Source organism: Globicephala melas, chromosome 10 (genome assembly GCF_963455315.2).
Source record: "Globicephala melas chromosome 10, mGloMel1.2, whole genome shotgun sequence".
Taxonomy (NCBI): Eukaryota; Metazoa; Chordata; class Mammalia; order Artiodactyla; family Delphinidae; genus Globicephala; species Globicephala melas.
This window is the reverse complement of record NC_083323.1, coordinates 65,927,265-65,952,109: the sequence shown is the minus strand read 5'-3', so window position 1 is coordinate 65,952,109 and position 24,845 is coordinate 65,927,265. Positions and strand designations below refer to the sequence as shown.

The 24,845-nt window shown below is 35.1% G+C and overlaps 1 protein-coding gene across 2 annotated transcripts in view; it reads left to right on the top strand.

Moving 5' to 3' along the window:
- ARID2 (AT-rich interaction domain 2) overlaps positions 1 to 24,845 on the top strand; it is a 178,774-nt gene that overhangs the window by 87,933 nt on the left and 65,996 nt on the right. For both annotated transcript variants that reach the window (XM_030835321.2, XM_030835322.3), the window contains 3 exons: positions 7,024 to 7,157; positions 12,390 to 12,608; positions 16,281 to 16,348. In XM_030835321.2, the coding sequence (XP_030691181.1) occupies positions 7,024 to 7,157; positions 12,390 to 12,608; positions 16,281 to 16,348 (421 nt within the window). The remainder of the gene's footprint in view (positions 1 to 7,023; positions 7,158 to 12,389; positions 12,609 to 16,280; positions 16,349 to 24,845) is intronic.

Genomic DNA, 24,845 nt, shown 5'->3' with positions numbered 1-24,845 from the left:
TCCATACAGATTGTGAAATTTTTTATTCTAGATCTGTGAAAAATGCCATTGGTAGTTTGATAGGGATCACATTGAATCTGCAGATTGCTTTGGGTAGTATACTCATTTTCAAAATATTGATTCTTCTGATCCAGGAACAGGGTGTATCTCTCCATCTGTTTGTATCATCTTTAATTTCTGTCATCAGTGTCTTATAGTTTTCTGCATACAGGTCTTTTGTCTCCTTAGGTAGATTTATTCCTAGGTATTTTATTCTTTTTGTTGCAACGGTAAATGGGAGTGTTTCCTTAATTTCTCTTTCAGAATTTTCATCATTAGTGTATAGGAATGCAAGAGATTCTGTGCATTAATTTTTTATTCTGCTACTCTTCAAATTCATTGATTAGCTTTAGTAGTTTTCTGGTAGCATCTTTAGGATTCTCTATGTATAGTATCATGTCATCTACAAACAGTGACAGTTTTACTTCTTCTTTTCCAATTAGGATTCCTTTTATTTCTTTTTCTTCTCTGATTGCTGTGGCTAAAACTTCCAAAACAATATTGATTAATAGTGGTGACAGTGGGCAACCTTGTCTTGTCCCTGATCTTAGTGGAAATGGTTTCTGTTTTTCACCATTGAGAATGATGTTGGCTCTGGGTTTGTCATATATGCCCTTTATTATGTTGAGGTAAGTTCCCTCTATGCCTACTTTCTGGAGGGTTTTTATCATAAATGGGTGTTGAATTTTGTCAAAAGCTTTTTCTGCATCTATTGAGATGATCATATGGTTTTTCTCCTTCAGTTTGTTATTGTGGGTTATCACGTTGATTGAGTTGCGTATTTTGAAGCATCCTTGCGTTCCTGGGGGTAAATCCCAGTTGATGATGGTGTATGATCCTTTTAATGTGCTGTTGGATTTTGTTTGCTAGTATTTTGTTGAGGATTTTTGTGTCTATATTCATCAGTGATATTGGCCTGTAGTTTTCTTTTTTTGTGACGTCTTTGTCTGGTTTTGGTATCAGGGTGATGGTGGCCTTGTAGAATTGAGTTTGGGAGTGTTCCTCCCTCTGCTATATTTTGGAAGAGTTTAAGAAGGATAGCTCTTAGCTCTTCTCTAAATGTTTGATAGAATTCACCTGTGAAGCCATCTGGTCCTGGGCTTTTGTCGGAAGAATTTTCATCACAGTTTCAATTTCAGTGCTTGTGATTGGTCTGTTTATATTTTCTATTTCTTCCTGGTTCAGTCTCGGAAGGTTGTGCTTTTCTAAGAATTTGCCCATTTCTTCCCGGTTGTCCATTTTATTGGCATAGAGTTGCTTGTAGTAATCTCTCATGATCCTTTCTGTTTCTGCAGTGTCAGTTGTTACTTCTCACTTTTCATTTTTAATTCTATTGATTTGAATCTTCTCCCTTTTTTTCTTGATGAGTCTGTCCCATGGTTTATCAATTTTGTTTATCTTCTCAAAGAACCAGCTTTTAGTTTTATTGATCTTTGCTATTGTTTCCTTCATTTCTTTTTCTGATCTCATCTTTATGATTCTTTCCTTCCGCTAACTTTGGGGGTTTTTTGTTCTTCTTTCTGTATTTGCTTTAGGTGTAAGGTTGTTTATTTATTTTTTTGTTTGTTTGAGATGTTTCTTTCTTCTTGAGGTAGGATAGTATTGTCATAAATTTCCCTCTTAGACCATCTTTTGCTGCATCCCATAGGTTTTGGGTTGTCATGTTTTCATTGTCAGTTGTTTCTAGGTATTTTTTGATTTTCTCTTTGAATTCTTCAGTGATCTCTTGGTTATTTAGTGGTGTATTGTGTAGTCACCATGTGTTTGTCTTTTTCACAGGTATTTTCCTGTAATTGCTATCTAGTCTCATAGCATTGTGGTCGGAACAGATACTTGATACGATATCAATTTTCTTAATTTACGAAGGCTTGATTTGTGATCCAAGATATGATCTATCCTGGAAAATGTTCCATGAGCACTTGAGAAGAAAGTATATTCTGTTGTTTTTGGATGGAATGTCCTATAAATATCGGTTAAGTCCATCTTGTTTAATGTTTCATTTAAAGCTTGTGTTTCCTTATTTATTTTCACTTTGGGTGATCTGTCCATTGGTGAAAGTGAGGTGTTAAAGTCCCCTAGTATGATTGTGTTACTGTCAGTTTCCCCCTTTATGGCTGTTAGCATTTGCCTTAGGTATTGAGGTGCTCCTATGTTGGGTGCATAAATATTTACAATTGTTATGTCTTCTTGCATTAATCCCTTGATCATTATGTAGTGTCCTTCTTTGTCTCTTGTAATAGTCTTTGTTTTAAAGCCTATTTTGTCTGATATGAGAATTGCTACTCCAGCTTTCTTTTGATTTCCATTTGCATGGAATATCTTTTTCCATCGCCTCACTTTCAGTCTGTATGTGTCCCTAGGTCTGAAGTGGGTCTCTTGTAGACAGCATATATACAGGTCTTGTTTTTGTATCCATTCAGCCAGTTTATGTCTTTTGCTGGGAGCATTTAATCCATTTACATTTAAGGTAGTTATCGATATGTATGTTCCTATTACCATTTTCTTAATTGTTTTGGGTTTGTTTTTGTAGGTCTTTTCCTTCTCTTATGTTTCCTGCCTAGAGAAGTTCCTTTAGCATTTGTTGTAAAGCTGGTTTGGTGGTGCTGAATGCTCTTAGCTTTTCCTTTCTGTAAAGGTTTTAATTTCTATGTCGAATCTGAATGAGATCCTTGCTGGGTAGAGTAATCTTGGTTGTAGATTTTTCCGTTTCATCACTTTAAATATGTCCTGCCAGTCCCTTCTGACTTGAAGAGTTTCTGCTGAAAGATCAGCTCTTAACCTCATGGGGATTCCCTTGTGTGTTATTTGTTGTTTTTCCCTTACTTCTTTTAATATTTGTTCTTTGTATTTAATTTTTGATAGTTTGATTAATATGTGTCTTGGCACGTTTCTCCTTGGATTTATCCTGTATGGGACTCTCTGCCCTTCCTGGGCTTGATTGACTATTTCCTTTCCCATATTAGGGAAGTTTTCAACTATAATCTCTTCAAATATTTTCTCAGTCCCTTTTTCTCTTCTTCTCTGGGACCCCTATAATTCGAATGTTCGTGCATTTAATGTTGTCCCAGAGGCCTCTAATACTGTCCTCAATTCTTCTCATCTTTTTTCTTTATTCTGCTCTGTGGTAGTTATTTCCACTATTTTATCTTCCAGGTCACTTATCTGTTCTTCTGCCTCAGTTATTCTGCTATTGATTCCCTCTAGTGAATTTTTAATTTCATTTATTGTGTTGTTCATCATTGTTTAGTTCACTCTTTATTTCTTCTAGGTCCTTGTTAAACGTTTCTTGTATTTTCTCCATTCTGTTTCCAAGATTTTGGATCATCTTTACTGTCATTATTCTGAAATCTTTTTCAGGTATACTGCCTATTTCCTCTTCATTTGTTTGGTCTGGTGGGTTTTACCTTGCTCCTTCATCTACTGTATATTTCTCTGTCTTCTCATTTTGCTTAACATACTGTGTTTGGGGTCTCCTTTTTGCAGGCTGCAGGTTCATAGTTCCCGTTGTTTTTGGTGTCTGCCCCCAGTGGCTAAGGTTGGTTCAGTGGGTTGTGTAGCCTCCCTGGTGGAGGGGACTGTTGCCTGTGTTCTGGTGGAAGAGGCTGCATCTTATCTTTCTGGTGGGCACGACCCCATCTGGTGGTGTGTTTTGCAGTGTCTGTGAACTTATTTTGATTTTAGGCAGCCTCTCTGCTAATGGGTAGGGTTGTGCTCCTGTCTCGCTAGTTGTTTGGCATGGGGTGTCCAGCACTGGAGCTTGCTGGCAGTTGAGTGGAGCTGGGTCTTAGTGTTGAGATGGAGATCTCTGGGAGATCTTTCACCGTTTGATATTACATGGGGCCGGGAGGTCTCTGGTAGTCCAATGTCCTGAACTCGGCTCTCCCACCTTGCAGGCTCAGGCCTGACACCTGGCTGGAGCACCAAGACCATGTCAGCCACACAGATCGGAAGAAAGGGAGAAAAAAAAGAAAGAAAGAAAAAAATAAAAGTTATTAAAATAAAATTTAAAAAATATTATTAAAAATAAAAAAAATAAAAGAAAAAGAGAGAAAGAAGAGAGCAATGAAATCAATCAACAAATCTACCAGTGATAATAAGGTCTAAATACTAAATTAAGATAAAGATAAAACCAGAAACAAATTAGATGCATAAAGCAAACCCCAAGTCTACATTTGCTCCCTAAGTCCACTGTCTTGGGATGATTCATTGTTATTCAGGTATTCCACAGATGCAGGGTACATCACATTGATTGTGGAGCTTTAATCCACTGCTCCTGAGGCTGCTGGGAGAGATTTCCCTTTCTCTTCTTTGTTCACACAGCTCCTGAGGCTCAGCCTTGGATTTGGCCCCGCCTTTGCGTGTAGGTCACCTGAGGGCGTCTGTTCTTTGCTCAGACAGGATGGGGTTAAAGGAGCAGCTGATTCGGGGGCTCTGGCTCACTCAGGCCCGGGGTGGGGGGGGGGAGGGAAGGGTACGGAGTGCGGGGCTAGCCTGAGGCAGCAGAGGCTGGCGTGACGTTGCACCAGCCTGAGGCTCACCGTGTGTTCTCCCGGGGAAGTTGTCCCTGGATCATGGGACCCTGGCAGTGGCTGGCTGCACAGGCTCCCTGGAGGGGAGGTGTGGAGAGTGACCTGTGCTTGCACACAGGTTCTTGGTGGTGGCAGCAGCAGCCTTAGTGTCTCATGCCCGTCTCTGGTGTCCGCGCTGATAGCCACAGCTCGTGCCCGTCTCTGGAGCTCGTTTAGGCGGTGCTGTGAATCCCCTCTTCTTGTGCACCCCGAAACAATGGTCTCTTGCCTCTTAGGCAGTTCCAGACTTTTTCCTGGACTCCCTCCCTGCTAGCTGTGGCACACTAGCCCCCTTCAGGCTGTGTTCACGCAGCCTACCCCAGTCCTCCCCCTGGGGTCTGACCTCTGAAGCTGGAGCCTCAGCTCCCAGCCTCCACCTGCCCTGGTGGGTGAGCAGACAAGCCTCTCGGGCTGATGAGTGCTGGCCAGCATCGATCATCTGTGCATGAAACTCTCCGCTTTGCCCTCTGCATCCCGTTGCTGCACTCTCCTCTGTGGCTTGAAATCTTCCCTCCTGCCCACCCCCTGTCTCCACCAGTGAAGGGGCTTCCTAGTGTGTGGAAACTTTTCCTCTTTCGCAGCTCCCTCCCCGAGGTGCAGGTCCGTCCCTATTCTTTTGTCTCTGATTTTTTCTTTTCTCTTTTGCACTACTCAGGTACGTGGGGATTTTCTTTCCTTTTGGGAAGTCTGAGGTCTTCTGCCTGCATTCAGTAGGTGTTCTGTAGGAGCTGTTCCACATGTAGATGTATTTTTGATGTATTTGATGTGGGGAGGAAGGTGATCTCCACGTCTTACGCCTCCACCATCTTTAGTCCCTCCCTCTGCAGGACTTTTAAAACAGTGACTGATGGACTTAGTACCTGCCTGGATCAGGAATGATAGAAGGATTGATCTATAAAATGATCACATTTAGAACTTTACTCTGGTATTAATCAGCTTAAGTTCTTATGAAGTGTAGTAACAAGTTCATTAGTTACAGTGTTGTGTTTGACATGGATTTGATCAATTGTTTCCCTATTTAAAAATCTTTCTTGTGGGAATCTTATGGTAAATTTGGGAATTTAATTCTAGTTAATTTTAAGAAGATTGACCATACCCTGTAACGGAGATCCAGTGGGGAATACAGGAACTATCTTATAAATTGATCAAAATGTATTGGGCACATCAGTTTTGGGTGAGAATTTGGCTGTATTGCTGTTTAAAGTTGATAATACCATTTCCAGTGTCTATTGAGAGAAAAGTATTTAAACAGGTGCTGAGATTAATCTTATTGCTGCATGACTTGTAATAGCAAAAAGCAAAACTGAACATAGCTAGTTACAGCACTAGAGATCTTGTTAAATTATGATGTATCAGTAGGACCGTATATTATACAGCCATTAAAAAAGACTCATGTAGGGACTTCCCTGGTGGTCCAGTGGTTAAGACTCCGCACTCCCAATGCAGGGGGCCCAGGTTCGATCCCTGGTGGGGAACCAGATCCTGCATGCCGCAACTAAGACCTGGCACAGCCAAATAAATAAAGTTTAAAAGGAAAAAAAAAAAAAGAAGACTGAGGTGGTACTGTGTGTATTGACATGCTCAGATCTCTAAAATATGTTGTTAGATAAAAACATGCATAGAAAATATACAGAAAACACTTGAACCTGTAGTTATCTGTGATGAGTGAGATGTGGAGGCCAGGGCATCTTCTCATTTTCACTTTTTTTTTTTTTTAAATAAATTTATTTATTTATTTTTGTCTGTGTTGGGTCTTCGTTACTGCACACGGGCTTTCTCTAGTTGTGGCGAGCGGGGCCTACTCTTCGTTGCAGTGCGCGGGCTTCTCATTGCGGTGGCTTCTCTTGTTGCGGAGCTCAGGCTCTAGGTGCGTGGGCTTCAGTAGTTGCGGCACGCGGGCTCACTAGTTGTGGCTCACGGGTTCTAGAGCGCAGGCTGAATAGTTGTGGTGCACGGGCTTAGTTGCTCCGCAGCATGTGGGATCTTCCAGGACCAGGGCTTAAACCTGTGTCCCCTGCATTGGCAGGCAGATTCTCAACCACTGTGCCACCAGGGAAGCCCCTTCACATGGTTTTTACAGTGACCATGTATAATTTTTTTAATCAGTAAATAAAATGTACTGTTGTTCATCTACATGTAGTTGTCCTTGATATTCTTTACTTTTACATTTTTATTTGAGCAGTGGTGTGGTCTTTTCTGAAAATTTAAAAACACTTTTAGAACCATTACAGTGAGTTTGTCTTCAGTATTACTGCTGAAGTGACTGTCCCACTAATATGAGGTTTGTGGTATCTTGTTATTATTATTATTTTAAATTTAGGGCCTCTAGAAAAGGAAACCAGATATATGTGGTGGGAGTTAAAAAACAAGATGTAAATCTATTTTAAATCTCTGCTGTACTGTTTTTCTATTTCAGTTACCTAGAAAAGTACGAGAAAGTTCATCATTTTGGGGAGGATGATGATGAGGTACCACCAGGCAATCCCAAACCACAGCTTCCTATTGGTGCAATTCCATCTTCCTACAATTACCAGCAACACAGTGTGTCAGGTAAATATCACTGGAAATGAACAAGGCATAGTTCCACAGTTTTGAATTAGGAAAATAGACATCGTCCAATGAATTGAATTGAACTAATTGGTATGAGGTCCCTTTCTGTCATAGCCTACATATAAGATTTTTAGTTGCAGGAATTTAGCGTTACAAATATATATTTTCAAGTGAAGTTTTAAAATTATTTCTTTGTCTAAAGATTAGTTTGACCTGAATAGTTACTAAAATGAGGAGAGGAAGGTCCTGTTAGGATTAGGGAAGCCAGAGGAGTACTCATAGCATCTAGATTTTCTACAATTCCTGGAATTCCCAGCACCAGAATTTCTCAGAAATGTTTCTTACTATTCAACTATTTTCCTGCCATGGTACCAGGGATTTAAGATTCTTTTCATTTATGTCATTCTTGTAATGGTTATAGAGGAATCTGCAGCTAAAAAGAACAGGACTCAAGTTGGAAATAATCAGGTTGAGAGTCTAATAAAGAGGTTCTTGAGACAGAATAGATGGGAGTTCCGTTGTTTGTGGCTCGGGGGGTTGAGACAGTGATACTTAGGAAGAGAGCTCTGAAGAGGTAAGCATCTCTTTTCTTTAATCACTAACATTTGGCCTGAAAAAGAGGAGATACATCTTTTTCAAGGGTATGTTCTTTATAAAATATACAGTTATCTAGATCTTTATTATTCTTCATTGGTACTAATACCAATCTCTTAGGTAATCCTTAGTTTTAAGCTCCCTTGTTTGTGCCAGTATCACTGATTTAAATTTTCCATTATCTATTTTCAGTTTCTTTCATGTTGAATTTGACTCTGTTTCTTCCCCAATCAGCTGAGGAAACAGAATCTCGTAGAATCTGTGATCTCCCGTCAGAAGAGGTTTTCATCTGATGCTTTTGTATAGTTGGGGCTTGGGAGGGGTGGTGGCAGTGGTGAGTGCAAACCAAATCTAGCTTTATCTTTAATGAGGAGTTATTACCTCAAGAACTACTGTTAAAAGGGAACATTTTAAGTCACCATGTAGAAGATCTTACTAATAGCTTAAGCTGATTAAATAAAATGGGGTGACTTGTTAGGTGATATGCTTCCTGTTTTTAAAAAGAGCTAATGACCATTATCTAATTCAAGGATGTTATCGAGGGTATTCCTACATTGAATGAGACCTTGTACTAAAGACCTTTAAGACCATCTTGTAACTGTGTTGTTCCTATATTTCATCAACAGCAGAACTGTCCATTCTTGTAGCTTAAATAGAGTTTGGTGTCTATTCCAGCTTCTCCATTTCTGCATTAGATCTTGTTTAAAATGAAATTTTTTTCTGGATCAGTTTTTTTTTTTTGTCCCTCTCCCCTAATTAAAGATGATTTACTTCAAAAAAAAAGATATTTCTGGTATTTCAGAAGCCTAATGAAAATCATTGATAGAGCTACACAATTTTTAAGGGAATGACAATTTCTTGATCTGGTGTTACAATAACTCCTTTGTGATATGCTATCATATGTCTTTTTTTTTTTTTAAGGAGAATCTGAGTAGTTATGTAACGTATGTAACATGTTTGACAAAATCAGGATTGGGGACTCATGAAAGGAAAAAAAACTAGGACTTGCTGGGGAACATCAGACTACAATATATCTAATTCAAACTGAAAAGAGGTAGTGTTGCAGGGCAGCATTTATGAATTTGAAGGTGCTTTTTATTTTTCTAGAAGGAGCCATAGCAACATTATGACAGTGTTCTAAAAATTAACATGACCATCAATATATAAAACAAATCCTTCACTGATGATTCTTTTCAAATGCCGTTAAGGAAATATAGTAAGCTTCATAGCTGTCAATATATATGTGTGTGTCTGTTTGTGTGTGTGTAAATAAACACCAAAGTAGAATTACATGGTGGTAGATTAAGAGCCTTAGGAAATTTTAATAAGAATGTTTAAAATATTTGTGTGTACATCTTTGATTATACAGCCTTACTCTTCTTATAGGTTTAGATTAATGTATTTGGATAAATGTATTTTATCTAGAGATGCTTATATTGTTGATATTAAGAAAAGGTATTCTAAAACAGTATTTTGAAACATAATATAATAAATTGGCATTTAGTATGAAGTGCAATTCTACTCATAATTGTCATGATAGAATATTGTACATTGATAGAATATGGGACCAAATTTTCCTTTAAGGATACTGACGCCTTTTGCCCAGTGACTTGAAGTGGCCAAAAAAGTATTCATAGATTTTGCTTTGAATTAGTAAGTATTGGCATCAAAATATGGTCGTTTTATTTGCATAGTTTTTCATACTTTTCCATGCCATAAATACCTAATCTTTTTGTTTCCGTCTTTATTCTTTCTTCCTTGGTATTGATTTGGATACAGTCAGTTCTGCAGAATTGTAGTGTAGATTACTAAGGACTTTTTGTTCATCTTCTCTTACACTTTAAAATTAAAAAATTAATTAGTTTCTAAATTAAAGATTTTTAATTTATTTGCAATATCTTTAGTAGAAGAATTATGAAAGGCAAAATTGGTACATGACAACTCATTGAAATTAATAGAATTGCAGAATTTTAGAGCTAGCAAGGATTTTAGTGATCATTTAATCCAATTCAATCATTTCAGTCAAAGGAGGCCAAGCACCCTATCCATTTGCATTTTTGTTACATAAATTTGGGAGAGCTTATACAGGAAGATGTATTATTTTAGTTTTATCAGTTGTATTTGAGCAAAAATTTTCCTTTACATGTCCCATATTCTTATAGACATTTGAACTACAGCAATCACTGCCAGTATCAATGGAAAGAATGTACTGTCTAGTATCTTTAATGTAAACAGCACTCCAGGAACAATTCTCCCTTTCCTCTAAACTGAAAACAAAGAGATTACCTCGGATTAAATTAGTTTGTCAGCAGTGATGCGTTTGTATAAACATTGAGTCAAGAATGTTGAAAATTTCCGATCCCATTCACATTATAACATTGTAGCTATTTAATCATACCTCCTTGGGGATGGGAAGGGAGGCTCTTAAAATCTTGTAAGCATTTTCTCATATATTATCGTAGGAATCTTTACCAAGCCTCATATAATTAGAGGACTTTTCATAATTATCATATTTATTCATCTTATTTTAATTGGAGATGACTTTTGGCAAAGTCATTCACGTAAGGATGTATTGAATTGAGTATATGATGGCATCTGTTATTCTTCAGTAGCAAACAGAACAATTCCAAGATCATATTGAAAGCAGATAAAGAAGACTGTGACAGATGTTGAATATAGGTTCCAATTTGTTTTCTATTGAAGAGATTTGCATGAAAATTTTGTGGAATTTAAAAACTTAATTATTGCTGAGACTTGGCATCTCATGATCAATTCCACTGTGCGGTATAGAAATATCAAAATCCCTAATTCACGGAAGTTATGTTACATTTTCCCCAGATATTTATGTTATTTATAAGAAATTTTACTTTTCAAGATTATAAAAAATGAACAGCATATTATTGTTCAACCTTAAATATTATAAAGAATCGGTGTCTTATTCATTTATAAGTGTATTGTGATACTTCTTATTGGAGAAATTCCTAGAATATTTTAGAATTGAAGAGTTGTCTCAGATATCTACATTGGGAAATGAAGAAGTTTCTTACATGATTTTCTTCTCTGGCATGTTGTGACAATAGATTCCTACTTGCATTCCATTTAGTGACATTTTAAAAAGATTTTTTTTCAAATCCATATTTTTCTGAAATGTTTCATCTAGCAGTTTTCTAACTCTTGTTTCTTGCCTTTTCTCATTAAACTAATTAGATCTTTATGTGAAAAATGTACTAGGGGTATATGTCTCAGGACGTAGCTGCCAAGGCCTAAACTGCACCAATTAAGAGTCAGTATTTCTAGAAATATAACATTTTTAATATGTATATATTATGAGTATAAAATATATTAGTGTTCTGTAATCCCATCTTCCCTACCTTCAAAGTTCTAAAAATGTTCTAATTCTCCTACATAAAATCTTAGTTAGGAAAAGATTTGTTAGGACACAAAGGCATGAACTGTAGAGGTAGAAATTTATAAATCACACTTCATCAAAATTAAAACTTCTCTTTCAAGACATTGTTAAGAAAATGAAAAGGTAAACCATTCACTATCTGGGAGAAAATATTTACAAAATAAATATTAGATAAGTGACTCATATTCAGAATATTTTAAACTGACAGTATTAAGTGCCGACAAGGATGTACAGCACCAGGAACTCTCTCATACATCGCTGGTGGAAAGACAGAATGTTACCACCACTTTGGAAAACAGTTTCACAGTTTCTTGCAAAGTTAAACATACACTTTGTATGACCCAGCAATCCAAGAGAAATGAAGAAATATGTCCGCACAAAGTCCTGTATGTGAATGTTTACAGCAACTGTATTCAGAAGGGCTAAAAACTGGACACAGTCCAAATGTCCTTCAACTAGGGAATGGATAAACAAATTATGTTACAGCCATACTATGGCAGTAAAAAGGAACCAACTATTGATACACACATCAAAATGGATACTAACCTCAAAAGCATTTTGCTAAATGAAATAAATCAGGCACAAAAAGATATATATTGTGTGATTCTGTTTAATTGGCATTTTGAAATAAAGTAGATCAGTGGTTGTTTATGGATAGAAGAGAGGATCAACTACAAAGGAGCATAAAGAAACTTCTTTGGGGTGATAGAAATACTCTCTATCTCCATTGTGGTTGTGGTTAAAAGACTATCAAAACTCATAGAACTGTAGAACTAAAAAGCATGAATTTTACATATTATGTGGCAACAAATCTGACCTAAACAAGTAATAATCCTCCCAAAATTGGGTAAAGAAGGTTGGCAGCATGTTTAGAAACATGATATTGTTAAAAATTTGAAAGGAACCGGTCTTTCTGGCTTATAGTATTTAAAAATTGGAATAAGTCCCTTGAAATACAAGAATAAAAAATGTAGACAAGGTAAATTAAAATAAAGATACAATAGTAATTTTGCAATGATATCCAACAGAATATGTACATTTTTTATGTTTTAATACTTTTTGAGGAATGTAATTTTCACTTAAGTTTAGAAAGTTGAACTCTAAACTTCTACTCAGTTTATATTTTATAAAAGAAAACAAACTTCTGTCCTGTATTCAGAAGATATTAACCGTAAAAGGTTTCTAATCCTTGATATACTTAACAGTGTTTTCGTTTTTGTCTTTGTTAGATTATCTGCGTCAAAGTTATGGGCTGTCTATGGACTTCAATTCGCCAAATGATTATAATAAATTGGTGCTTTCACTATTATCTGGACTCCCAAATGAAGTGGACTTTGCTATTAATGTATGCACTCTCCTATCAAATGAAAGCAAACATGTCATGCAACTTGAAAAAGACCCTAAAATCATCACTTTATTGCTTGCTAATGCCGGGGTGTTTGATGACAGTAAGTTTTAGCCTTAATGTTTTGTATAATCATTGTATTAAAGGTGTTATAGATTTTTTTTAAAGGTTTTTAAGGGGGAAAGTACTTTTCATTAGGCAATATACTAGCATTCTTTATTTCCTTTTGTTATATTAAATGTATTATTATTATTTTAATTTAATTAATTAATTAATTTATTTATGGCTGTGTTGGCTCTTCATTTCTGTGCGAGGGCTTTCTCTAGTTGTGGCAAGCGGGGGCCTCTCTTCATCGCGGTGCGCGGGCCTCTCACTATCGCGGCCTCTCTTGTTGCGGAGCACAGGCTCCAGACGCGCAGGCTCAGTAATTGTGGCTCACGGGGCTAGTTGCTCCGCGGCATGTGGGATCTTCCCAGACCAGAGCTCGAACCCATGTTCCCTGCATTGGCAGGCAGACTCTCAACCACTGCGCCACCAGGGAAGCCCGATATTAAATGTATTATTTAAAATAATGAATGTTTGGATTTTTTTTAACCTTATATTTTTGAATAATAAAAGCCTCACTAGAGCTTTTGAAATTAAAATGCTGTATTTTTCTTATAGTAAATGTGGGTTTGTTGATTTGAGAAAATTGTTTGATACAAAATTCTGATAGCGAAAAATAGGACCTGGAAGAAATTGTTTTCTGAAGTCTGTTTCTGCTGGTGTGTAGTTATAATTTTTAACTAAACAATTTAGGTCAATGAATTTGAAAATTTGCTGCATAATCAAAATAAGAATGATCAAGTATTTCGTATTTTTTTACTCGTAGGATTTGTTATTTGTAGGTTTTTATAAATCACGTTCTTTGTTTTCTGTGTAATTATCTCAAATCTAGGTTACTTTTCAGACCAAATTGCTCAATTCTTTAATTGAGCAATTTAACTAGCAATCCCTAGTTTAATAGGGATTTAGAAAATATGTTTTAAAATTTTTTCCTGCTATATTTTTTCTTTTTAAAATATTCTATGTCAGCTGAATGTTATTGACATAAAATTTTTTCTTGCTTCTCAACCCTCCTTCTACCCCAATACCATGTAACTTCTTTTGTCAGAAGTATATTCTATTAATGGATTAAGGTATTGATATATTTTGAAATTATCATATAGGAAACTATATAGAACAGTAGATATAGTCTGAGAATTTCATGTAATATTTCATAGGTTCATGAGTATTTTTATGTTTAAACAGTGATGTGTTTGCAAATGAGTTCATTTTTCTGTAATTTGGGTCAGTAGTATAATTTTCAAACATACTTTTATTTGGGATTATCTAAGTAGGATTCCTTTGTTGTTGTTGTTGTTGCTGTTGTTGTTGTTATTGTTGTTGGCCATGCCGCACGGCTTGTGGGATCTTAGTTCCCTGACCAGGGATTGAACCAGTCCCTTAGTTCCCTGACCAGGGATTGAACCAGTCCCTCGGCAGTGAGAGCACGGAGTCCTAACCACTGGACCACCAGGGAATTTCCTAAGTAGGAGTCCTTACAATTTGACATGTACTTATTTTGTATGAAGACATTTTGAAATTAAACAAAAATGAAAATGAGTTTCTTACCCTGCCAGAAACTATTCTTGGTTACTTGGAGGAGGAAAAAAGATTAGCACTTATCAGTTTGTATTGTAACTTTGAAGATCTAAATTTGGTAGATTTCCATCTCACTCTCATTTTCTTTGCTTCCTGATATTTCATTTTGATCTTTTAAAGACATTTTTCAGCATTTAATATAGAATGGTTTAAAATTGTTTCATATTTTTTTAGAAATCTTAAAATGAAGTTTTTAAAAATAGTAAATATTCTCAGACCAGAATAATTTTAGTGAATTCTTACCATTTAATCATTGAATAAGAATTACATTTGTATATATGATAAAAGTGAGCTTACCAGCTTTGATGCACTGAGGCATGACATTCTTTATACCCAGTTTATCTTCTTGCATTTTTTAGCGTTTTTGTTTATCTCAGACTAAATTATTATGTAGAGTAGCAATCTAAAACATTAATAATTTAGCAAATGCTGTTTAACGGATGTTTCTTTTATTTCAGCAGTTAGAAGTTTAGAGTTCCAGAGTACATAGGGACTTTATGAAGACCGTATACTTAAAACAGTGGTTTTACATTATGAAAATAATTCTTTTGAGTTTGAAGATTAAGGGTATATTTGATTATGGGCATATTTCATAAGGCTCTTGAGAGGTTTTGAATTTTTTTAGGGCATGGAATTTTAATTGAGAGAAAATGTAGATACCACTTTCTTTGAAGGTGTGTAATGTTTATACATATATGTATTTGAAGAAGTATAATAAAAATTCCATGTGACAAAAATTTAATTTTTCCATCTTATATTTCCATTCAGTATTCTTTTCCCAGTGAAGTTTTTCTTTATAAGGTTTTCTTCAGGACAAACAAAATTTTGTCTCTTTAGTAGGGTGTGGACTTCATTTTTCTGATTCAGCTGCTATGTCTATATAAATTTGATGTTTTATGAAATTCTTCTTTAGGTCACTGTAGTTAAATTTATTTATTAAAAACTTCAAATCTGTTCTTTATATCATGTCCCCATGATCCTAATACCAATATAATGTTAAACTGTTTCCATTCTTCACCCTTATTAGTACTTTTTCAATGAATAGTCTTATTCTAACCTAAGTACTTTACAACTTTAACTCAATATTAAGTAAAAATATTAGATCTATACTTAAAGGCATGGTAAGACTGCAAACATTCATTAAATCTTTTACAACAGAAAATATATCCATATGTTATGCATGTCACAGCACATCCATTTAAGGAGATTTACTTTTGTTTTTTTAAAGAATTACATTCATAAAACTAGTTTTTCTGTTAAAAATTGCCAATACATAGTTTTCTCTCTGCATTTGAAAACCAATAGCTTTCATTACAGAATACAGATAATTACAGGTAGTTGATGAAAGTACCTACCTAATTTTTAAAGGTAGATGCCTATTGTGTCACAGCTTAGACATTTATATTATACAACTTTACTGTCTGGTCCTGTAACTGACAAAATGAGTTAGCAACGCAGAGGAGAGAAAAGCTATATGTATCTATCTATATACCTTAACCTCTGTTGTCCGGAGGGGGCAGGGTGTTATTAAGAAGCTTTTGAAAATAGATGGTTTGACTTTGCTCCTGATAACTTTATCAAGAAAGACAAACGAGCTATAGCTGAGAATGTTTCCTAAAGGAGATTTCATTGTGGGAATTATTCCCAAAGAATGCCTTGTCCACTAATATTTCAAATATGAATTACATAATTCTTTTTGAAATGACTATGAAGATTTAAAGTTATAACAGTTTGGCAATCTAATAGCAGTAGCATCAGTTTGACTTTTTAATATGTTTCTCTTCTACAAATGAAAACTAATGCAGAGTAACTATTACAGTACCCTCATTTTTTTCTTATTGTCTGTATAACTATTATGAAAGTGAGTTGTGTATTTTTAGATTGTAGTGACATAAACTTTCTTTAAATTCTATAATTTAAAAAAACAGTATTTCAAAAGAAATTATCATGACTTTCTATCATTTATTATGAAACAATTTTTAATGAACAAGGTATCCTAAAATGTAGTTTTACTGTTTTTCCAAACCTACCTATTAAGGAACTAAGTGAAAGAAATAATTTCATTTTACTGAATACACTATTATTCTTTTAGCTTTAGGATCCTTTTCTACTGTATTTGGAGAAGAATGGAAGGAGAAGACTGATAGAGATTTTGTTAAGGTAATTCACGTAAAATAAAATGTTGAACCACTGAATTACATGTAGCCAAGGGCCAAGGGTCAATGGTTGCTTATTTTATATACAAATTGTGATTAACTTGAGTAAAAAATTGTTTAGAATAGCTAATAAACAGAAGTAAAGTTTTTAGTTATTATACATAGATTTCTGAGAATGATAAATCTGTAATAAAAGCAGTAAATCAAAGGATACCCAGACTGTGAGTAGCAGTCCTGGTAATTTCCTTAGGATTCTTTTTCAGTTCACTTAATCACTCTTCAGCTGTGTCTAATATGCCACTTGATTTGTTTGTTAAGTTTTATTATAGTCACTGTGTTTTAATTTCTAGAAATTCTCATTGTATTTTTTCAAATTTTCCCTTTTTGATCTTCTCCTTTTATAATTTTTAAAATATATATTTAAAATATCTTTATTAATATAATTAAATTATATATTAAATATATGATATATAAACATGAATATATCATATATTTTATATGTAAAATATAAATGAAAGCTTAAAGATATGTACATATACACATACCTGATAATGCTAATGTCTAAGCCTCCTGCAACTCTGATTCTGCTGATTCTGACTTGGTGGATTATTCCTTTGTGTTTTATAATGTTGGTTTATAAATGTCAGCAGATTTCTTTCTGTAGGATTTTTGTACAGATTGGTTGGAGAGTATTTCTTCACTTCTGTGTTGCTTTTGCCAGTCACTTGAAAGGAAATACTGATCAGAATGACTTTATATTAATTTTTTTATTGGAGATTTTTCTGATTACTCTGATGGTAAAAACAAATCCATGGGAGATGTGGAGCAGTCTAGTGGTGAACATATCATGGATTGTTTTTAACTGAAAGCTCACGCAGAGACAGTCAATCCCTTTTGTCTCCCTTTCTTAGGGTATTAAACCTTCAAATTTCCCACCATGATACGGAGTTGCATTTTTAATTCCCAGTTTTACAAGCTCACCAAAGTTTTATATTCTGTCCTTACCCCACCCACTAAAAGCCAAGTCTCTTGATTGTAGTTAAGCAGGTAATTTCTATAACTCCAGAAAACTGGTGAGTAAAATGTAAGATGCACAAAAAAGTACACTGAAGTAACACATGCAGTCACAATGGGGAATGTGTTTGTCAGTATAGTCACTAATCACATGAAATCAAGAAGACACCAGTATGTTGAAGATGAATAGATGATCACCTCTGTTTTCATTAATTTCTGCTATTTATATTTTATTCTCATACTGTATTCTTTGGGTTTAAGTTTCTTCACTTTTTCTAATTTCTTGAGCTGGTGCTTACAGTTATTGATTTTTAAAATTTTTTTTCTAATATATACATTTGAAGCCATAAAATTCCATCCAAGCACATATTTAACTTTATACTTCCAATTTTGATATTTCATGTTTTTATTATAACTCATTTAAAAATATCTTCATATTTCCATTATGATTTTCTCTCTGAAACATAGATTATTTAGAAGGGAATTTTCTTAATTTCCAAAAACATGAAAAATTTTCTAGTTTCCTTTTCTTAATATCTAACTGTATTTCAGTATGTTCAGAGAAACATACTCTGTATAATTTTAAACCTTTGAAATGTTTTCACCCTTTATTTGGTAGCTTAGCATTGATCAGATTTTATAAGCACTCCATGTGTATTTGAAAATAACATACACAGGCATATCTTGCTTTATTGCCCTTCACTTTATTGTGCTTTGCAGATACATTTTTACAACTTTAAGGTTTGTGGCAACCTTGCGATGAGCAAGTTTATCAGTGCCATTTTTCCAACAGCATTTGCTCATTTCATGTCTCTGTGTCCCATTTTGGTAATTCTCAATATTTCAAACTTTTTCATTATTATTTTATTATTATTATATTTGTTTTGGTCATCTGTGATCAGTGATCTTTGATTTTACTACTGTGACTCACTGAAGGTTCAGATGATGGTTACCATTTTTTTTAGCAATCAAGTATTTCCTATTCAAGGTATGTACACTGTTTTTTTAGGCATAACGCTGTTGCACACTTCATAGACTACAGTGTAGTATAAACATAACTTTTATATGCACTGGGAAACCAAATTTGTGCTGACTCACTTTATTACGATGTTCATTTTATTGCGATGGTCTGGAACTGAGTCTGCAATATCTTCAAGGTATGCCTGTATTCTGAAGTTGGTGGGTGTAAGTTTCTATATATGTCAGTTAAGCCAACACAGTTAATCATTTTTTGGTTTGTTTTTGTTTTTTTTTTGCGGTACACGGGCCTCTCACTGCTGTGGCCTCCCCCGCCGCGGAGCACAGGCTCCGGACGCGCATGCTCAGCAGCCATGGCCCACGGGCCCAGCCGCTCCACGGCACGTGGGATCCTCCCGGACCGGGGCACGAACCCGCGCCCCCTGCACCGGCAGGCAGACTCTCAACCACTGCGCTACCAGGGAAGCCCCAGTTAATCATTTTCTAAAAAATTTTTTATTGGAGTATAGTTGATATACAGTGTTTTGTTAGTGTCAGCTATACAGCAAAATGAATCTTTTATACATATACATATATCCATTCTTTTTTAGATTTTTTTCCCATATAGGTTATTACAGAATATTGAGTAGAGTTCTCTGTGCTATTCAGTAGGTCCTTTTTAGTTATCTATTTTATATATAATAGTGTGTATATGTTAATCCCAATCTCCTAATTTATACCCCCCCCCCGCTTTTGATTTTGGTAACCATAAGCTTGTTTTCTACATCTGTGACTCTTTCTGTTTCGTAAATAAGTTTGTTTGTACCGTTTTTTTTAGATACCACATATAAGCAACATCATATGATATTTATCTTTCTTTGTCTGACTTATTTCACTTAGTATTATGATCTCTAGGTCCATCATGTTGCTGCAAATGGCATTATTTCGTTCTTTTTTATGGCTGAGTAATATTACATTATATATATGTACCACATTTTCTTTATCCATTCCTCTGTCGATGGTCATTTAGGTTGCTTTCATGTCTTGGCTATCGTAAATACTGCTGCAGTGAACACTGGGGTGCATGTATCTTTTCAAATTATAGCAACACACTTAATCATGATACTTAATAGTTCCACGTCAGTACTGGCTCTTTGTTTTCTTTTTTAATTGGGGTATAGTTGTTTTACAGTGATGTGTTAGTTCCTACTGTACAGCGAAGTGAAGTAGAGTTCCTTGTGCTATACAGCAGGTTCTTATTAGTTATCTATTTTATACATATTAGTGTATATATGTCAATCCCAATCTCCCAGTTCATCTCCCTTCCCCCCTCCCCCGCTTTCCCCACTTGGTGTCCATACATTTGTTCTCTACATCTGTGTCTCTATTTCTGCCTTGCAAACTGACTGTCATACAGAGTGAAGTAAGTCAGAAAGAGAAAAACAAATATCTCATATTAACGCATATATGTGGAATCTAGAAAAACGATACAGATGAACCAGTTCGCAAGTACTGGCTTTTTCAGCTGTTTATTTCTTCATTTATGAAGAGACATATGTTAAAAGCACCCAGTTTGATCGAGGATGTGTTTCTTTCAGCTTATAGTTCTATAATAATTGTGTTTTTATATTTTGAGAATGGGCTATTTAGTGCACACAGGTATAGTTGTTACATCTTTCTGGTTAATTGAACATATTATAAAGTGTCCTTGTTACCTTTAAGTCTCCTTTATCCTTTTTTTTTTGGTCTGATATCAATATAACTATATCAGCTTCCATTTGGTTGGTGTTTATATAGTTCATATTTTTATTTTTATTGATTTCTTTTTTTTGTGGTACGCGAGCCTCTCACTGTTGTGGCCTCTCCCATTGCGGAGCACAGGCTCCGGACGCACAGGCTCAGCGGCCATGGCTCATGGGCCCAGCCGCTCTGCGGCATGTGGGATCTTCCCAGACTGGGGCACAAACCCATGGCCCCTGCATCGGCAGGCAGACTCTCAACCACTGCACCACCAGGGAAGCCCTATATAGTTCATATTTTACTTTCAGTCTTTTTTATCCTTATAGATGAATGTTTTTTTGGTAAATAACATATATTTCAGTTTTTTTTCCCCGTGTGAAAAACTTTGGGGTTTTTTTTTTGTTTTTGTTTTGTTTTGTTTTTGCGGTACGCGGACCTCTCACTGTTGTGGCCTTTCCCGTTGCAGAGCGCAGGCTCAGCGGCCACGGCTCACGGGTCCAGCCGCTCCGCGGCATGTGGGATCTTCCCAGACCGGGGCACGAACCCGTGTCCCCTGCATTGGCAGGCGGACTCTCAACCACTGCGCCACCAGGGAAGCCCAAAATTTTGCTTTTAAATTAGTGCATTTATTCCATTTACATTAAGTGTAATTTTGATACAGTTATGTTTAAATTTACCATGCTCTGAATTGTTTCTATATGTCCTGCCTGTTCGGGTTTGTTTTCTTTCCTTCTCCTTTCTTACCTTTTTTGAATTGATTTGACTGAGTATTGTTTATTAGTCAGTTTTCTGCCCACTTAGTTTTTACATATACTTTTTCTGTTTTCTCATTAGAGATTATATTTTAATCCTTACTAGTTTAATAAGTTAGCACTTTTACCTCTTCTTAGATAATTGCAGGGACAATAGAACAACTCCATCTCTGTTTTCTTATTTTTTGATTTATATACTACTTTTGTTGTGCATTATTCCATTTTTGTCAGAGAACATATTCTGTATGACTTCAATCTTTTTTAAACTTATCAAGACTTGTTTTATGGCTCAGCATATGGTCTTTCTGGTGAATGTTTTATGCACGCTTGAAAAGAATGTTTGTTGTACTATTGTTGGATATAATATTTGTTGATAACAATTAAATCGATATCATTGACAGTGTTGTTCAAGATTTCTGTATCATTAATGCTTTTCTATATAATTGTTCTATGATTTCTTAAGAGATGAGTGTTGGAATTATCAACTATAATTATGAATGTCTGTATTCCCTATCAGTTCTGTCAGTTTTTGCTTCATGTGTTTTGAACCTCAATTATTAGTGGCATGTACATTTAGGATTATTATATTTTCTTGATGATTTTATTTGTCATTATGAATTATTCTCCCTGACCTCTGGTAATTTCCATTATCCTGAAGTCTCTTGTCTGATATTATTTATCAACACCAGCATTTTTATGGTTAATGTTTTCATCATATATCTTTTTCTATCACTGTGCTTTTCATCTGTAGTTTTATATATAGTGTTTCTTATAGATGGCTTATAGTTGAGGCTTTCTTCTCCTGCTTCCTTCAGTGTGCCTTTCAGTGTACAATTTCTTCCTTTTCATCAATGCATTCAGACCATTTATACTTTATGAACATTTTAAAGGTAACATTTCATTTTCGTGTTGTTTGCATTATTACTGACAATAAGTTAGTTTTATTCTTATTGTTCTTCCTTTTGTGATATGTTGTATCTGACTGCTTTTAAGGTGTTCTCTTTGTCATTGATATTTTTAATGTGCCTTGTTGTGGTTTTTATATTTATTTAGTTAGTTTTGTTTTGCTTGAGGTTTATTTAGCTTCTTCGTTTGGTATTTTTCATGAAATTTGGGAAGTTTTTGTCAGTTATTTCTTCAAAAATTTTTTGTTTCCCCTCCTGCTTTTCTGGAACTGTTCTGCAGGCCACTGTGGCTCTGTTCATTGTTTTTAGACCTTTTTGTTTTCTGTGTACTTCATTGTGAATAGTTTCTATTGTTATGTCTTTATTTTCTCTTTTCCAATTAAGCCCATCTAGTCATATTTTTTTATTTCAGATATTATGTTTTTCAGCTCTAGAAATTCCATTTGATTCTCTTCTATATTGTCCCACATTCATCTTAGTTATGTTCATATTTTCCTTTAAATCCTTCAACATATTTAATAATAGTTGTTTTAATGTTCTTGTCTGCTAGTGTCACTATTTTTATTGTTTCTGGGTCTTTTTTTGTTGAAACTGAGTTTTGCCTTAGTTATGAGTCATGTTTCCCAGTTCCTTTGTACATCTAGTAATTTTTTACTAGATACAGGTATTGGGACTGTTACATTATTTAGTGTCTATTTTTTGGTGTCTTCCAAGAATGTTGCACATTGTTCTGGCGTGCTTTTAACTAATATATGGATAGTTGTTTTTAAGTTTTGTTATGACGAATACAGGACTAGTTTATCTTTATTCCTAAGGTATGGTCTTTTTTGGACCTGAATTAGCTGGGTGTATATACATATATATATAGAGAGAGAGAGAGAAAATATACATACATATATATATATATATATATAATGTCTTCTCAGTTTAGTAATTGCTATGACCTCTTGGGTTTATTATCTCTGTATCGTTGTCTAGAAAGAGTGTTTATGTAAAGATATGAGGCAGTCACTGAGCTCACCTCATTTGCTTCCCATGTTTCAGTGATTACAGTTTTGCATTACTCTTGCCCAGTCTGTGAAAACAATTGTTTTATATATATTGGTTTATGATGAGATGACTACTGCAGTACTGTTACGGCCTGAGCAAAATTTTCTTCCAAGCATTTTTCATAGATTTTAATTTTATATATATTTTTACCCATAAGACTTTTTTTTAGTATTTTATTTATTCAGCATTTATTTTGATTTAAATCACATCTACCTTTTCATGCATTTTTTTTCCCAGTGCAGGTTTGAAGATATTTTTCTCAGTTTTCATTTGTCAGAAAATGTCTTTATTTCAGTTTTATTCTTTTTTGTGTGTGTGTGTGGCACGTGGGCCTCCCACCTCTGCAGCCTCTCCCGTCGCGGAGCACAGGCTCCGGACGCGCAGGCCCAGTGGCCATGGCCCACGGGCCCAGCCGCTCCGCGGCATGTGGGATCCTCCCGGACCGGGGCACGAACCTGCGTCCCCCACACCGGCAGGCGGACTCCCAACCACTGCGCCACCAGGGAAGCCCTTTCAGTTTTATTCTTGAAGAGCAATTTCACTGTGTAAAGATTCTACTTTGGCAGATATTTTCTTCCATCACTTTGAAAATATCCCATTGTCCTCTGGCTTCCATTATTTCTTTTACAAAGTTTCTTGTAATTTTAGTTGTCTTTTTCAAGGTTATCTGTCCCTTTTTCCACCTTTGCATTTAAGATTTTTGTCTTTGCTTTTCAGGAATTTTATTATCATGCTCCTACACATTTTATTTATCTTTTCTTGGAGTTTGGAGTGCTTCTTAAATCTATGGTGTGGCATCTTTCAATTGATTTAGAAAATTCTCGACCCTGTCTTTTCAAATATTGTTTTTGCCCATTCTTTCTGTCTTTCCTCAGGAACTACAATTAATTTTATGTTAGAACTTTTCACTGTATGTGTCTTGAATGCTTTTATTCTGTTCATCCTTTTGTCTCCTTATGCTTCTAACTTGGTATTTTTTTCTGCCATCTCTTCCAATCACTAATTCTTCCTTGAGTTGACTCTAATTCTTTGTTAAATCTGTCCATTGAGTTCTTATTTTCAGTTCTAGAATTTCTATTTAGCTATTTCTTATAGTTTCTACTTACGTGCCAAACTTTTCGATTTTATCTTCTATTTCTTTGTTTATTTTCCATGATCATTTAAAATTCCACTCTGATATCTTTATTATTTGAAAATCCTGTGGCCGTTTTTTCTTGGTTATTGAATATTGTCTTATTCCTTCATATGCCTAGTTCTTTTTTATTGTTACCAAACATTTTTTATCATGAGTTTTTTTGCAGTGAGTCATTCTGGTGGTGGACTTTTTCTCAGATCAGTAACTTTAAATGCAAAGGAACTTTAATTCCCAAAACTAAAATACAATCATTTAGAAAATACATCAGAATGTTTAGAAATAAACAGTGAACTAATGGCCCATGTGCTTCTTCATTCGTAGGGAAGTAACAAGATAAAATGGCATAGAAAAGTTAAAATTAAAGTTCATTTTGTATAGACATATTAATATATAGGCAATTGTTTCTTAGCCTGAAAAATATTAAGCAGTGGATTTCGACTGATTTCCTCTGTCTTACGGGTCAAAAAACAGTTTGTTGGTATGGAATACTGGAAAGGAAACCTAAATATCTGGGTTACAAATTTGTGAACACAAATACTTCACCACTTGCTGTTTGATTTTCTTCTAGATGTAGATTTACTCAGTAGCAAGCCAGCTATGTCTCAGGAGTCTGTAAATAGGAATACTGTGACTGTATGCAGTTTACTAATGGGATTAATGACTATCATAATTTTTAAGTACTGATGAGCATAAACACTATTTCTAGATATTTTCCATAGCTATAAAGTGATCTGAAAATATCTGATTCATATCGGTGACAGTGTCAGAGGTTCTGCTATTACTACTGTGGTTCGTTTTCTAACATTCAGAGTTGAAGAAAATGCTAAGGAAATGCTAAATTTTAGTTAGAGGTTAATGAACATGAAGATGTCATTTTTTTCTCCTCATTCATGTTCATAGATGCCCTGTATTTTTCACAGACCTTTTAGGGATCTGTGGGCCCTAGGC